General features: G+C 43.3%; 1 protein-coding gene across 1 annotated transcript; it reads left to right on the top strand.

The window, feature by feature from the left end:
- The first annotated feature begins 11022 nt into the window (after window positions 1-11022).
- egr1 (early growth response 1) lies at window positions 11023-15623 on the top strand. Its single transcript, XM_064954365.1, has 2 exons — window positions 11023-11963; window positions 12946-15623. The coding sequence occupies exons 1-2, from the start codon at window positions 11753-11755 to the stop codon at window positions 14271-14273; spliced, it is 1539 nt and encodes a 512-aa protein (XP_064810437.1). The 5' UTR covers window positions 11023-11752; the 3' UTR covers window positions 14274-15623.
- Window positions 15624-16907: the final 1284 nt, after the last annotated feature.

Raw genomic sequence — 16907 nt, 5'->3', positions numbered from 1 at the left:
AATACATTCCATTGCATGAGCCACATCAGTTAACATCATTTGAATGAACATTCTACATTACCATGGAAATTATTGCATCACAATACCAGGCAGCCATTGCGAGTGTCTATGCATGAGTTTACCAGTCAAATTGTGAGGGTTTGAGGTTCCAAGCCTGTTGTATTCATTATATTTCTATGTGTTCTGCTGCTCCATTGTGTGGGGCATTGCCGAGGCAACCAAAGACTTGTTTATTTATATTTCTTTTTTAAAGGGTTATGACGGTTATTATGTTTTAATGACTGTCTTCATCCATAACCATCGGTTAGACGTTCAGACGGTTATATGGTAATTGTGCCAGCCCTAGATCACGCACACATACTGTTTCTCTTGTAACTAACTTTTCACCTTCTCAAGGTGGATCATCACTTTCAATAGAGTGACTCGTGAGTGAGAATGACGGATTTTCAATAGCCCAGGTGTAGCGCTTCGAAGACTTAAAGAAGTGCGGGCACACACGCACAAGGCACACGAACACACACACACACAAACACACTCCCTCCCTCTCTCTCAATTCCATACCAAGCCATGCAGAAGAAGATGTTATTACAAGGTGGACCCAACTTGTTCCAGTGAACGCGGCCAATAAAGTGCTTTCTCCCAGAGTGGTCGAGCGGAACGGTCAGACGTCTTTCATGGGGTCTGCTGGATCTGGTCAAGCTCTCTATGAAAAAAGTCTGTCACCCACAACTGACAGTCAGGACTGTGAATGTTGACTGGAACATTGTGAGCTACTGGTCAGGTCAGGACTTCAGGGGGGAAGACTGGTGGAGTTAAACTAGTGGGATGATGTGAGGAGAGTAGCAGGGTGACAGTGTCAACAGGCTTTAGTTCCCTTCACGTTTACACCAACATGACAGAGGAAAGCTTTCCAGGAAGAGGGAAGAGGACAGCAACACTAAAGAAATGGATCACAACTACTCTATCTATACTGTATATCTACACGGAGTATTCAAAACATTAGGAACATCTGCTCTTTCCATGACATAGACTGACCAGGTGAATCCAGGTGAAAGCTATGATCCCTTATTGCTGTCACTTGTTAAATCCACTTTAATCAGTGTAGATGAAGGGGAGGAGGCAGGTTAAAGAAGGATTTTTAAGAGACAATTGAGACATGGATTGTATATGTGTGCCATTCAGAGGGTGAATGGGCAAGACAAAAGATTTAAGTGCCTCTGAACAGGGTATGGTAGTAGGTGCCAGGCACACCGGTTCATGTTGAGAACTGCAACCCTGCTGGGTTTTTCACGCTCAAGTACTGTTTCCTGCATGTATCAAGAATGGTTCATCATCCAGCCAACTTGTTTGGTTTACTCAGTATATATCTAACAGTTTACGGTGCTGTTTTATTAAAAAGCTGACAAGTTTGTGTTGATTTGGCACTCGAGCATCAATACATTACCCATCCCCCAACACTGTCAACCAAGAGTCAAGACCAAACCAATTCACCTTGGTGGTGTGCAGACTGGTTTTATATTATTCTTAACAATTTTGCACAAACCAGAAAAAAATGCAACAATATGTCTGTGAAACTAAATATTCACAGTATTATGAATGAATTGTGGTTTATTTGGTAGCATTTCGTATTGTGACTGATTTGACTAATTGCATTAGTACTGCACAAAGTTAGAGGTGCGCTATTTGATAGATTCTCCCATTCCCCCTTCCTCGGGCTTCCAGTGGGGAGACCTGAGGTCAACCTACCCCCGCCCCCCTCCCCAACTAATACTTCTGAGACATTTCCAGGCAGTAACATGCTTAGCTCACAAACTACAATCAGGGAGCCTACTCTGACAAGATTAATTGACCCACAGTCCCACACGGTGACATGATATCATTGGAGCGCTAGAAAACCCATCACGCAAATGTCACCATTCCATTTTTTTTTACTGCGGGCTCTCCATGCCACCCCCGGCAAGAGGCCCATGTTGCCTGTACCTAAATCAGCCACTGACTTTAAGGGTGGTTGAGAAGACAATGAACATGGTTTTATATGGGTTGTTTGATTTTGAGGTCACAAAGGCCTTTCAGTAATACACCACTGATTGTACGCCTCAGATACCCTGGATGGGGTTTGCCATGCACCTCATGTAGGCTCGAGCAGAAACTTGTTTGTGACAAATACAAGTCAAGTGTTTGTGTCAACCTTTAAATGTTACAGCCACCCACCTCCATGATACCGCTTTATTTTATCCAGGGGAAGCCCCATCTCTCATACCAACGCTGATGACTCATCTCTAAAGGTCAGGGGTCAGTTATTCTGTCATCCACATCAAACAAACAACCGTGTGGAGCGGTGAGTCACCCTTCTGCCAGTCCCGGGAGGGCATGGGGGGGAGGTGGAGGGGTGGTCTGGTAGCAGCCTTCTGGGCTTTGGCAGGTAATTATCTGTCTGTCACCCAAAACCTTCAGAAGGCAGGCGAGGGCTCGCACAACAACGACGGGACAGAGAGCTGTGGTTTCAAGTGTCACAGTAATACTGTACATAATACCCCAAGGAGAATATGGTGTATATGGTACACCTACAGTTTAACAGGTATAGAAAACCTTTGATTTGTCCTAAAGGAGAGAGGAATCACTCAGGCCAGAATTCCAATGCAATGCATCCAAATGCCTCTGAGCAAAGTGCTAAAAAATGTGGGTCCACTCAAGAGTGAGTGACACAACAGCAACATGCAGTTTACCGTAGCGCAGTATACATGCTAGGCTACAGATACAATCACAACACAGAAATATGAGATATGTAAACATAACAACAGATTGTCACAAAGGGAAGAGAGGCAGACATACAGCATCATTTTTGGATAATAAAGATAGATCATTTCCTGTTTGGATATTGCTAAACCTGTATCTGACGCATCTGGCTCTTGACCTTTTACTGCAGTGGGCTAAACCAAGGTCACACAAAGTGTTTCTTTGGTAGTCTTAAACAAACCGACTTTGAAACTAAAGTATAGACTTCACACACATGGTTATGGGCTTAAAAAAAGAAGACACCTGTACCATGTCAGATATAGTTGAAATGTATTCAATTTTGAGTTTGCATCCCAATATTACATTTTATGTACATTTTATAAAACACTGATATATAACAAACTGTTTTACATACAGTAAATACATACAGCCTCTTCATTGTTGATGTTGAGACTGGTGTTTTGCGGATACTATTTATTGAACCTGCCAGTTGAGGACTTGTGAGGCGTCTGTTTCTCAAACTAGACACTCTAAAGTACTTTTCCTCTTGCTCAGATGTGCACCGGGGCCTCCCACTCTTCTTTCTATTCTGGTTAGAGCCAGTTTGCACTGTTCTGTGAAGGGAGTAGTACACAGAATTGTACGAGATCTTCAGTTTCTTGGCCATTTCTCACATGGAATAGCCCTTAATGTCTCAGAACAAGAATAGACTGATGAGTTTCAGAAGAAAGTTATTTGTTTCTGGCCATATTGATCCTGTAATCAAACCCACAAGATACTCAACTAGATACAGAGTTACAGATACTCAACTAGTTTAGATACAGATACATAACTAGTTTAAAGAAAGACAGTTTTATTGCTTCTTTAATCAGCTCAACGGTTTTCGGATGTGCTAACATAATTACAAAAAGGTTTCTAATGAACAATTAGCCCTTTAAAATGCTAAACATGAATTAGCTAACACAACATGCCATTGGAACACAGGAGTGATGGTTGCTGATAATGGGCCTCTGTGCGCCTAAGTCGATATTCCATAAAAAGTCAGCCATTTCCAGCTACAATAGTTATTTACAACATTAACAATGTCTACACTGTATTTCTGATCAATTTGATGTTATTTTAATGTACAAAAAAACGTGATTTTCTTTCAAAAACAAGGACATTTCTAAGTAACCCCAAACTTTTGAATGGTAGTGTATATATATATTTTATTTGTCTTTATAATTGTTATGGAAAAATATAATACAAAAAGTGTTCAGTCTTTTCACATGTACCAACAAACGGGTGTGATCATTCTACCGTTGTCCCTGAAGCGTAAGCTGAAACCGGTATGATTAGAATGCTTATTTAGAATGTCCAGTTTCGTTTCAGCATTTGAGCTGAAAACAATATTTTTTTCAAAGAAACATTTTGCACAAACACAGTCCTTACAAAGTTATGTCCAGAATGTGACCCGTTTATTTTTGGATACAATCTTCAGACATTCACAGAAGTAGCTACAGCGTAACACAATCATACAAACTGGAAAATGTAGGCTACATTTGTCCTAGCACTAACTGAGGAAAGATTAATGTAACACAAATGATAATATTTTTATGAACCAATCCTTCACCTCATTAAAACATCTTTGGTCTGACAGATGTTTACGTGACACCCAGAAAGCATTGTTTAATGTCAACAAACATGGCACCACACATAGCTGGCAAATAGCTTAGCATTAGCTCATAATAATCAGTATTATCAATCTATGCAATAATCAGAATGCATAATTTGTCACCAGTACTTGAAAACGTACATACATACATACATACATACATACATACATACATACATACATACATACATACATACATACATACATACATACATACATACATACATACATACATACATACTGTATGCACCTACAGTAGAAACGACAACCCGATATACAGAAAATAAGGAACTTACTTTGATAGGAACGCACACATGTCCAAAGTTATTATTTGTAAGGAAAACAACAAGGAAGGCAATGTGAGCGCCAGCCAGAAAATGTTCCAATTCGTGGATACTTGATCTGCGCAAACATTGGTGAAGTGCGTGGGCTCTCAATGAAAAAAGTTTGTTAGGCCCGGTAAAGCCTCAAACATAAACTGTCTGCAACGCTGACATGGGCAACTTCTTTGTGAATTAATGAGGAGGCGGAACACATCTCAATTCAAACTTTTGTGAGAAAATACAACTTGTTAGAAAATAATTTGAAATTGACAAGTTGAAACATAGCCTAGAGATAATTAGCAGGCAGTGCTAATTAACTGTCCTGTTGCGTAATAATCACATTTTGGAACAGTAAGTGCATTCTGACATCACCTGCATAAAACAACTCACGCTGGGGTGACCGTTAGAGGTATTTCTAACTCACCTATGAAAAGGTTAAGAACTATTTAAAAAAGAAACACCGGATTTTCGGGTATTTATTTTTATCAATCTTTATTAATTATGAGATTATGAAAAATATGAATAACATTCCACCCATGAGGCCACTAGGTAATTTGACTGCACGAAAGGGCTACGTCGCATAGTGTTTTCTCTCTTCTCTGTCTCTGTCTCCTTATGTCTGTTTACTAGAAGGTTCTTCTGACAGAACAGATCTTCCTCACGTCAACAACATGTCTTCTCTCAGGCTCATCTCACTCTGTGTTAAAGGTCAGTCAATATCCTTATACTGATGGCCGTGAAAAAGCTGGGAAAACATTTAATTTAACCAATGTCCCTTATATTCCCTCGCCTAACCCACATCACAACATGGTAATATTACGTTACTGTATCTTTTTTTTGGAACAAATAAGCAGGCCCTTCTCTTCTCTCTCCTCTCTTATCAATTGGCCCCTATTTTCTTCCCTACTACACCCAGCAACATCGTAAAACTGTTCGCTGCATTCTGCGTCAGCTCCAACATAATCATGTCCTCTCTCTGGCTCTGTCATTATCTCTCCACCCCCCCCGCCCCCCCCACACACACACACCCCGCGCCTGCCTACCAAATTATGTAACATTGCTGCCTTGGAAACTAACCCTCGTCTTCGGACTCCCTAATCCCTCCCTTCGAACTGGCCATTATAGAACTCCATGTCTGTGCACACCTGTATGCTATGGGGGGATTGCACCACTGGGGGGTGGGGGGACATGGTGAGCGGGAGAGGAGCATCTGTCTGCCCATCTCTCTGCCTGCCTGGCGTTGCCTGGTGATTCATTTCGGCAGAAGTCTGGTATTTGCTCCACAGTGTGTGGATCTGAGGATCTCTCTCTCTTTCCCTGCATTATCGCACTTTCGCTTTCCTCCTCCATTCTCTCTCTCTCGCTCTCTTTATCTTCTTTCTCTCCCTCTCTCTCCCCATATCTTTGCATCTGTCCTGCTCTCCTCTCTCTCTGTCTCTATCACCTCTATCATCTTTCTCTCCCTCCCCTTTGCCCTTCTCTCATTTTCTCGCTCCCCCTCTCTTCTCTCATCTTCTCTCTACCCGCTCTCCACTGCTTTCTCTGGAAGACTGGGGCTTAATTAAATATTAACCGGTGCTCTGCGCAGCGAGGTGGGGGCGTGAGGGAAGGCCTGAGTCGAGACTGGGGCTGAGGGATGGGGGTGTAGTGGGTGAGTAGGTGAGGGGAGAGCCTGCCTGCCTGCTTCCCTCCCTCCCTGAGCTGGGGCTAGACGCTGGCGCCTCATCAGCTGAGGACTCCTCTGGCTGGGCTGCGTGGGCAACAGCGGGAACACACCGGCTAGAATGAATCGGCTAACCCGAACACACACACACATAAACAGAAATACATGAGCGTGTACGTACGTATGCTGCATGCACGCGCACACACATGTACGCACACACAGACATACACACACACGACAGCAGCTAAGCTTGTAGTATTTATCATCTTTATTACTTTATTACTTTCTTCAGAGTTTTCCCTAAACTGATTTTATTACATTGCCATCAGATTATCTAGTCTCTGAGCTGCATGTACTTATCGGCCTTGGAAAGTGATTCATGACAGCCACAACATATACAGACAAGAGTTTGGCTTTGTTTTGCCTTGAAGCCGTTGCAGTACAGAATCACTCAAGATACCTCTCCTGGACCAGCCTTTTACAATGTTTGTGACATTCACACAGACACTAATGGACACTCACTAAACTATTGCAACAAAATCGGTCTCAGAAAACCACAGTCACTCACAACCATTCGACTCTCAAGACATTTCAAAGTCCATTTTAGAACTATATATATCTCTCTCTTCTCTCTCTATTTGGGCTATATCAGGGATGTTGTGCCGTGCCTGCTCTAGACCCATCCAAAATAATTGGACTCTCTACAGACATTTTATGATCCCTTTTAGAACTACATATCCCTCTCCCAGGGTCTCTCCAGGTACACTAAGTATTTAGACTTTGTTTGGGAGGCTGGCAGAGCCAGTCCTGGATCATCCATAATATATGACACACTCTAATGGGGGTAAACAGAAAGTTACCCCAAGGCGGGAAGGGAAACGCTGGGGAGAGAATCCAAACTATGGAGTGAAAATGTACTGTATACTGGGTGGTGGGTGCCAAATGGAACAACAACAGCTTGCGAGCAGAAGTTTTGTTTGTTGGGGGTTAAGGGGATGTGTGTGTGTGGACACGTGTGCTTATACTTACATGTGTGTGCATTGAAGTACCCCGAGGCCTACTGGTTTACATACAAGTCAGGGTTAGGTTATATGTCTTCAAATCACATCCTGAATTGACTGCCTTCAATTTGAATTTAGCCCATATGACAACCTGGTCTCAGAACATTCTTTATTATTGTCACGGCCGTCAAAAGAAATGGACCAAATTGCAGCGTGGTAAGCGTACATTTTATTTTATTTTAAAATGTCGCCAATGAACAAAACAACCATGCCGCTTACATGGCTAAGTGCCACAAACAAAGTTAACTACCCACACTGAAGGAGGGTAAAAAGGGCTACCTAAGTATGATTCCCAATCAGAGACAACGATAGACAGCTGTCCTTGATTGAGAACCATACCCGGCCAAAACATAGAAATAAAGAAACATAGAAAACAAAACATAGAATGCCCACCCCACATCACACCCTGACCTAACCAAATAGAGAAATAAAACGGTTCTCTAAGGTCAGGGCATGACAATTATTCTTTACATAAATCGAATACACTCCATTTAGTATGATATGTTACGTTTTGTATGGTATGTATTAATTTGTGGGTGTCGATAATCTATTTCATATGCTATATTATGAATTACAATTTGTATGGTATGATACGTACTTGCTAAATATGCTAAATGAGTTACGAATTTTCAATGTACAATTTGTTGTGGCTCACGTTAGCTAGTTGGCTAGATGGCTAATGCTAATGTTGGCTAGCTGGCTAACGCCAGCTCGGCTAGGGGTTAGGGTTAAGGTTAGGAGTTAGGTTAAATGGTTATGGTTAGGGTTAGCTAAAAGTGTTAAGGTTAGGGTTAGGAGAAGGGTTAGCTAACATGCTAAGTAGCTGCAAAGTAGCTAAAAATTAGAAAGTATACTCAACAAAAATATAAACGCAACATACAAAAATTTAAATGAATTTACTGAGTTACAGTTCATATAAGGAAATCTGTCAATTGAAAGAAATTAATTAGGCCCTGATCTATGGATTTAACATGACTGGGCAGGGGCGCATCCATGGGTGCCAATCAGAATTAGTTTTTCCCAAACATATGGGGCTTTATTACAGAAATAAATACTCCTCAGTTTCATCAGCTGTCTAGTTGGCTGGTCTCAGACGATCCCGCAGGTGAAGAAGCTGCAAAGTGGAGGTCCTGGGCAGGTGTGGTTACACATGGTCGACTGTGTGAAGCCGGTTGGACATACTGCCAAATTCTCTAAAACAACGTTGAAGGCGGCTTATGGTAGAGAAATTAACATAACATTATCTGGCAACAGCTTTGGTGGACATCCCTAATGTCAACATGCCAATTGCACACTCCCTCAAAACTTGAGACGTCTGTGGATTTGTGTTGTGTGAGTGACAAAACTGCACCTTTTACAGTGGCTTTTTTTGTCCCCAGCACAAGGTGCACCAATGTAATGATCATGCTGTTTAATCATCTTCTTGATATGCCACACCTGTCAAGTGGATGGATTATCTTGGCACAGGAGAAATGCTCACTAACAGGGAAGTAAACACATCTTTGAACAAAATTTGAGAGAAATAAGCTATATGTGCGTATAGAAAGTTTTCTGGGATCTTTTATTACCGCTCATGAAACATGGGGCCTACACTTTAAATGTTGCGCTCATATTTTTGTTCGGTAAAGTTTAAAAGTTCCTAATTAGCTAAAAAGTGATTTCATAATTTTATGAGTCTATGAGACCAGGCTGCATTGGCCACCTCCATTTCCCAGCATCCCTGGAGTCAAGACCAAGATCAACCTGATAGACAGTCAGAAATAGTCATTAGAAAGTGTAGTATTGTGATAGCAATAGCCCTACATTGAGGGACATAAACGTGGACACATAGGCGTTACATTTATGGAATGTTCTGTGGATGGAACACATTGGATATTGAACATGTTGCAGCAACCAATTTGAGCAGTTGTTCGACTACTTACTAACTCCAAATATAATATTCTTATGTAACATTAGTTATATTTTCATTAAGTTTACCTAGAGTTGTGCCCTCTCCAAAGGGTTGAAGTCTCACCCACGCACTTCTCTCCAGTTGGCCTACAGTAGGCCTAAATACACAATCATGGAATGTTTAACAATGAGCTTGCCTGCATAGCTCCAGTCAGCATCGGGCCGGGGGAAACATCGATTTTCTGTCACAGCCATCGAGGAGTCCCCGCTCCCTGGCTTGCTTTTGGGCTGGAACAGCCAGGGGGAACATCAGTAGCCCACAGGCGTTCTGGCAGCGTTTAGTGGCGGTTTGTTAATTCGACCTATTAGCTCCGTGAGTGGCAGAGAGTTTCCCGGAGTAGCCTATTGAGTAGGGGAGGCCGGGGTAACCCCGCAATTAGTCGGATAGGATAGTCCTGGCCCAGAGCGTCGTCAGCATCCGATGGCCTCCGGTATCATTCATCAATGACAAAGAGGTAGGTAGAGAAAGCATATTCCCAATCTTAAACAATTGCAGGGGATGGATATAATGAGTGATGCGTAATTTACATGTCCATAGACGATCATGTCTCAAGTCAATTTGCGGTATTCAATTATATCTGCTGCTGGTCAAAGTAATCTCCGTACCATGCATGTTCACAATAGTAGCCTTTCATAACCACTCAATGGCTCGAACCATTTCATTGCCAGGTAAGCAGCCCTGAATAGGCCTACGCCTACAACGCACTCATTAATAGGATTCCCAAAGACCAAGTGAAAGAAAACGGCTATATTCACATAGCTTATTGCTATATGCATTTTGACAGCAAAGACGAAAAAATATACAACAATAACACGCGCTACTGGCATCTTTGCACAGGACTTCACGCGGCCATCCCGAAGGAATCAACTGTCTGGCCTCTCTCTTCTCTTCCTCTCACCTGTCAAACTGCTGATGTCTAACTAACTCATTCATTGATGAGGTAGACAATAATATTTGAAATTCAATTCTTCAAATTCTCCTCCGTGCACCTTTTTTTGTGCGTCAATGGGATGGGTAAGCTGGCTATGAACGTATGCAGAGATTGTGAACGCGTAAAACCAATGTCCTCTTTCAGATATTATAATGCAAGATTCATAACAATAGTATAATTGTTAAAATATATTAACACATTTCTGTGGCCTTTTTGTGCGCTCGTGTTGATGCAGAACTGCAATTTCATTGCGTAATATAACTGAGACCCATACTGAAACGAGCTGCTTAGTTCACTCTTTATTACATTTCCGTTTAGATCATTTAAAAGCTGAAATGTATAAGCTTCTATCTAAAATAAAGGCACGGGTGTTTTCCTTGCTGGTTTGGTTGAGGGAGGAGTATGGTGCTGAGTGCTGACATTACTTATTGTACGGTGTACTGAGGAGAGCGCTGGACTTGAGCTGCGCTCTGCCTCTCATTCACTGCTGCCAAGCACTGATCAGCGCTACCTCAGGAAGCTCCAAATAAGGGCAAGGAAATGGAAACCCACCGGAATAGTTCCTTACTTAGACACAACCTTATATGGCATGGCGGAGCCGGGTTTTCCGGCAAGCGCGCAGCCTGCTGCACAGATGGGAAATCCGAATCTGAACTATGGGCCATCAGGGAGACAGCAAGAATTATGCCGCCTTCTCCAGCAGGGATTATTCTATGAAGATGCATCGATTCAGGGTTGAGGAAGAGCGGTTATCTTCCCGCGATTTATTGCACTGGTTCAGTATAAAGTGTCTCCTCTCTGCTTTCCCCCTGGCCAACGTCATGTGTCCTCCACTGCAGTGCCTAAATATGGGCTTCCTTCACTCCATATATGGACATCTACGTCACGGAGAAAGGGTATATAAAGGAGTGGGGATTCTCTGAGCATGAGAGTGCGCCCTCAGAGCTCAGAACAGCAAAACTTAGAGCAGAGATAGACAGATACACACGCACACATACAGCGCTATCTCCCTAACTAAGAACATTTTCACTCAAAAAGTAAAAGTGAATTCAAAGCAACAACAACAACACATTATCCAAAAGGGCAACACCCTTATTGGATTCAACTAGTGAAAAGAAAAAAATATATTAATGATTATTTATCATTAATTTTAGGGAATGAGTAAAAGGGACATCTGATCTGAACACTCTTCTCTGAAAGAAAATAAAAAAGTGGATTTTTACTCATCTTGGACAAGAGGAGGAACAAGACAAGAAAAACTCTTGGAGAACCAGAGAAAAGAGGGAAAGAAGTCTGACCCTGCTCCCGAAAGTGGACTGGTGATTTCCTCCACCTCAGAGAGGAACATCACCACTCTGCCCAGCCTGCACCAAGCCTCGCTGCTCTCCTCTCTAGCGCAGCCTCAGCCCCTTACAGCACCACGTCCCTGGAGTATGGCTGCAACCAAGACAGAGATGCTCCATCCAGCCCTGCAGATCTCAGACCCCCTCAGCTTCCCCCATTCTCCCATGGATAACTATCCCAAGCTGGAGGAGATGATGATGCTGAGCTCTGCTGGGACCCCCTACCTCTCTGCCTCGACGACTGAGGGAGCAGGTTTTGGATCGGGGGAGCCAGGAGAGCAGTACGACCACATTACTGGAGGTAAGAGTATATCCTTGGTCTATTGCTGTACTGTTATTGTATTGTATTGTATTGTATGATAGACTGCATTCTGCAACTAGCAGAATGCATGGTATGAAACAGTTTATACATAATGCATAATAATGCATGATCATTATTTGTGATCAGCTGGCAACTATTAATTACATTTCAGCTTCAAGAGAAGACCCTTGATATATTGAATATGCTCTTTGAATGATATATTTTCTACTTCTGTTGATGTTTAGATATTAAAAATAAAATAAAGTAATGAAATATAATAAAGCAATTGAATGAATGATGATTGGAAATACATAACTCCCCAAAAAATCGAGAATTTGAAAAATTAAATTGTAGCTCTTCATCACTATTGGATTGTATTTGAGCTTCAGCATTGCTCACTCGTTGCATACCTTCAGACAGTCTTGAGCTAAATTCAAATTGCATTCCTAAAACCAGCTGAACTGCAGTTTCAGTAATCAATTGCCTTAGGCTATGTGGTGGACTTCAAGAGCTTGGCTCGTGTGTGTGTGTGCGTGTGTGTGTGACAGAAAGAAAAAAAATGCTTAAAAAATATATCTTTAAAAAATGCATGCAAATGGCTTGGCTTGACTTGCACGACAGCTCTTGTCCATCTTTTGGTTAGTGGAGGAAATGGCTGGTGTGGGAGTTTAGAGGTGGGAAAGTGCTGGGGTTGCTTGGCTGGGAGGGAGGGAGGCTGGTTCTCCTGCTTCGCATAGGCACCTGCTGCTCTTAGAGAGGAGAGGGGCAACACTGTCCACCTCTCTGGCAGGATTCCCCTCCCTCCCTCCCTCCCTCCCTCCCTCCCTCCCTCCCTCCCTCCCTCCCTCCCTCCCTCCCTCCCTCCCTCCCTCCCTCCCTCCCTCCCTCCCTCCCTCCCTCCCTCCCTCCCTCCCTCCCTCCCTCCCTCCCTCCCTCCTGCATATTAATTGATTCATGTCTCCTTCCCTCTTTCTCTCTGCAGATACGTTACCTGATATCTCCATGAACTGTGAGAAGTCGATGGGCGAGCAGAGCTACTCCAGCCAGCGGCTGCCTCCTATCTCCTACACTGGCCGCTTCACCCTGGAGCCAGCCACCAACTGCAGCAATAGCCTGTGGGCCGAGCCCCTATTCAGTCTGGTCAGTGGGCTGGTGGGGATCAACACCCCCTCCACCTCCGCCCCGTCCTCCTCCGCCTCTCAGACCGGCACCTCTTCCTCGTTGTCCTCCTCTATCTCGTCCATCGCCATCTCCTCCCAGAGCTCCAGTCTGAGCTGCTCTGTCCACCACAGTGAGAATAACCCCATCTATTCAGCTGCTCCTACCTACTCCAGCGCCAGCCCTGACATCTTCTCCGACCAGGGCCAGGGCTTCGCCAGCCCAGCCGGAGGGTCGCTCCAGTACAACCCTCCAGCCTACCCCAACGGGAAGATGTGTGGCACCAGCTTCCCTGTGCCCATGATCCCTGACTACCTCTTCCCCCAGCAGCAGGGGGAGATTAGCCTGCTACCTGACCAGAAGCCCTTCCAGAACGGGTCAGGCCAGCCCTCCCTCACCCCCCTGTCCACCATCAAAGCCTTCGCCACCCAGACGGGCTCCCAAGACCTGAAGAGTGTCTACCAGTCCCAGCTGATCAAGCCCAGCCGCATGCGCAAGTACCCCAATCGTCCCAGCAAGACGCCGCCCCACGAGAGGCCGTATGCCTGCCCCGTGGAGACGTGTGATCGCCGTTTCTCCCGCTCAGACGAGTTGACACGCCACATCCGCATCCACACAGGCCAGAAGCCCTTCCAGTGCCGTATCTGCATGCGCAACTTCAGCCGCAGTGACCACCTGACCACGCACATACGCACGCACACCGGTGAGAAGCCCTTCGCCTGCGAGATCTGTGGACGCAAGTTTGCCCGCAGCGACGAGAGGAAGAGGCACACCAAGATCCATCTGAGGCAGAAGGACAAGAAGGCGGAGAAAGGTGGGATGGCTGGGGCGGTAGCTGTAGCAGCAGCTTCAGTATCAGCCCCCTCCCCTGTCTCTAGCTACCCTTCTCCCATCACCTCCTACCCCTCCCCGGTCTCCTCCTACCCCTCCCCAGTCACATCCTGCTACTCCTCTCCCATCCACACCTCGTACCCCTCTCCCTCCATCGCCACCACCTACCCCTCTGTCTCCATGTCCATGTCCAGCACCTTTCAGTCCTCCATGGCCTCCTCCTTCCCATCCTCCGTAGCCTCCATCTACTCCTCTCCGGTTCCCACCCCGCTGTCAGACATGCAGTCCACACTCTCCCCAAGGACAATCGAGATCTGCTAAGCAAGACAAAGAGAAAACACTTTTTATTCTCTCCTCCTCCTCACCACTCCTTACAATCTCTTTGAGGGGAGAAATCAACATCAAAAGACTTGTTATTCACCTTCTGAAAAGCACTTTTCTGCCTGCTCCCTCCGCAATCTCTGTTCAGTGAATCCTCAGATTCACCTGAAGAAGAGATAAAAATAAACACACGTCAAGGACTGGGCAAAGACAATATAGTAGACAAAAAGGGATTTTTTTCTCTCTCTCTCTGTTGATAAAGCAAATTCTGTGCTTCAAACAAAGCACACAAGACTTTCTAGAGCCAGAGTTGAAGCCGGCATCGTTCCTATTAGTGAACGCACAGACGGAGACAGACAGACTGACAGACTGAACATTGCCTGGTACTAAGGCAGGCTTTCCCTCCGAGGCTGTCATTTACATTACAAAAGACATTGAATGATATACATAAGCTACATAATATGTATATTGTACTCGTGCCATGTTTTGCTCTTTTATCCCCCATTCTTTGGTACCATTGATGTGAAAAACCTATTTGCATTGTATTATTTGAAGTGAGCAGGGCCATATTTTCTATTCTAGTACTTTCTCTATGATGTAGTGATGACGATGCTGTGATGCGTTTAAATTCCTTTGTTTTCTTCTTTTTTTTAAAAACTTTGTTTGATGATGAAATAAGCACTTAAGTATTCAAGCATGTGTTAAGAGTGATGTTAGTTTCTATTGTTTTGTAAATATCCTCCACTGGTACTATCTTTCTCTTTCTCACATCATCTGACATATCAGTCTGTTTATGTGGACAAAAAAAAGAGAAGGAAAAAAAAAATGGTTTAAAAAAACACCAACTAAACAGCCAACGTTCCCGTTTTCGGTGCCTTTTTGTGAAGCCTTGCTGATGTTTTGACATGGCTGTGTGCGAGAGATGATGCGTTGCGTCTCGCCTTAAGGGTTGAAGGGATATTTTTGTTACAGAATGTACGTTATACTCAGACAAAGAGGAAGGAAAGAAAGGGACGAGACGATATGAGGGCACTGCTTCATTTCTTTAGAATGTAAGCAAAATGATAAACTATATTTTTTTAACAGAAAAAATAATGTGTCAATATCCACATCTTCTTGTTGGAACATTGTACTTACCTACTGAGTAGGCATGGGATTCTTTTGTATGTTATATACATGCGGCTCATTATTTTGTGGTTTATCTTTATTTTGTATTTGTGTTTGTAAAATCAAGTGACTGTTTCTGGCTTCTCAACACATTGAATGCGCTTAACTGCCAATGGGATATTTGGTGTAAATTATCCTCCCAGAAATGAAATATAAATAAAATATAAATATATATGTATAGAATTGCCTTCCATACTTTATTATTGACTGGTTTCAAATATTTCCATTGGTACATGACCAAAATCATATTGGAGCATCTCATCCTCACCCTCGACCCCATCCATCCCATACATTACAGCCTATACATACATGCACATCATAGGCTGTATCAAAGTCCGATATGTGCATGCTCAAAAGGTGGATTCCCCCACAGTTCCCACATCATGGGAACATTTCATGGTCACTGCATTGATCACTGTTCTCCTGTTGAACTCTCATTGAAATATTGACTATATAGACTATACAAAGATGGGGACTAGCAACTTAGATATGAAACTTAGATATGATTTCATCGACAGAACATGCTACTTTGAGATGTTAGGCTAATTGATATGAACCTCGTCCCCTGCTATTTGTGCATGAATGGAAGTGTTTAAACAAGATTCAAATCATTCAATCATACTGTTTTTAGATTTTGGACATTTAGGTCAATTTTACGTGGGCTAAGGGTTTTATTCAATCCGTAACGCTGAAGATCCGCTGTATAGTGCAATTTACAATTAAAGGCAATGTTCCAGCAGTCGCGGACACTGCATTCACTGTAAACACTGCAGATGTCGGCTCAATCGTAAATTACCTTGACATTTTTATGCAGATCTTTTGTGATGTGATACTTCGGCGATATGGCTTGAATCCAGCCCTTACTACACACGGTGCCTTCAAAAAGTTACAGCCTGAATTCAAAATGGATGAAATATATTGTTTTCTCACCCATCTACACACAATACCTAATAATGAAAAAGTGAAAACATGTTTTTAGACATTTTTTGCTAATGTAATGAAAATTAAATACAGAACAAAATCTAATTTATGTAAGTATTCACACCCCTGAGTAATACTTTGTGGAAGCACCTTTGGCAGTGAGTACAGCTGTGAGTATTTCTGTGTAAGTCTGTAAGAGCTTTCCTCATCTGGATGGTGTAACATTTGCCCATTACTCTTTTCAAAATTCTTCAAGCTCTGTGGCAAGACCATTTTCAGGCCTTGCCATAGATTTTCAAGTAGATTTAAGTAACTGTAACTCAATCACTCAGGACCACTCACTGTCTTCTTGGTAACTCCAGTGTAGATTTGGCCTTGTGTTTTAGGTTATTGCTCTGCTGAAATATTAATTCATCTTGCAGTGTCTGATAGTGTAAGGACCTATGCTGGAGATGAGAAGCAAGTACAGGGAGTGAACATTTAATGGAAAATGGACATCAAACAAAACAAGAACAGTATCTGGACAGGGGCAACAAAACGACATTA

Source organism: Oncorhynchus masou, chromosome 32, assembly GCF_036934945.1.
Source record: "Oncorhynchus masou masou isolate Uvic2021 chromosome 32, UVic_Omas_1.1, whole genome shotgun sequence".
Lineage (NCBI taxonomy): Eukaryota > Metazoa > Chordata > Actinopteri > Salmoniformes > Salmonidae > Oncorhynchus > Oncorhynchus masou.
This window is presented reverse-complemented; position numbering and strand designations above follow the sequence as displayed.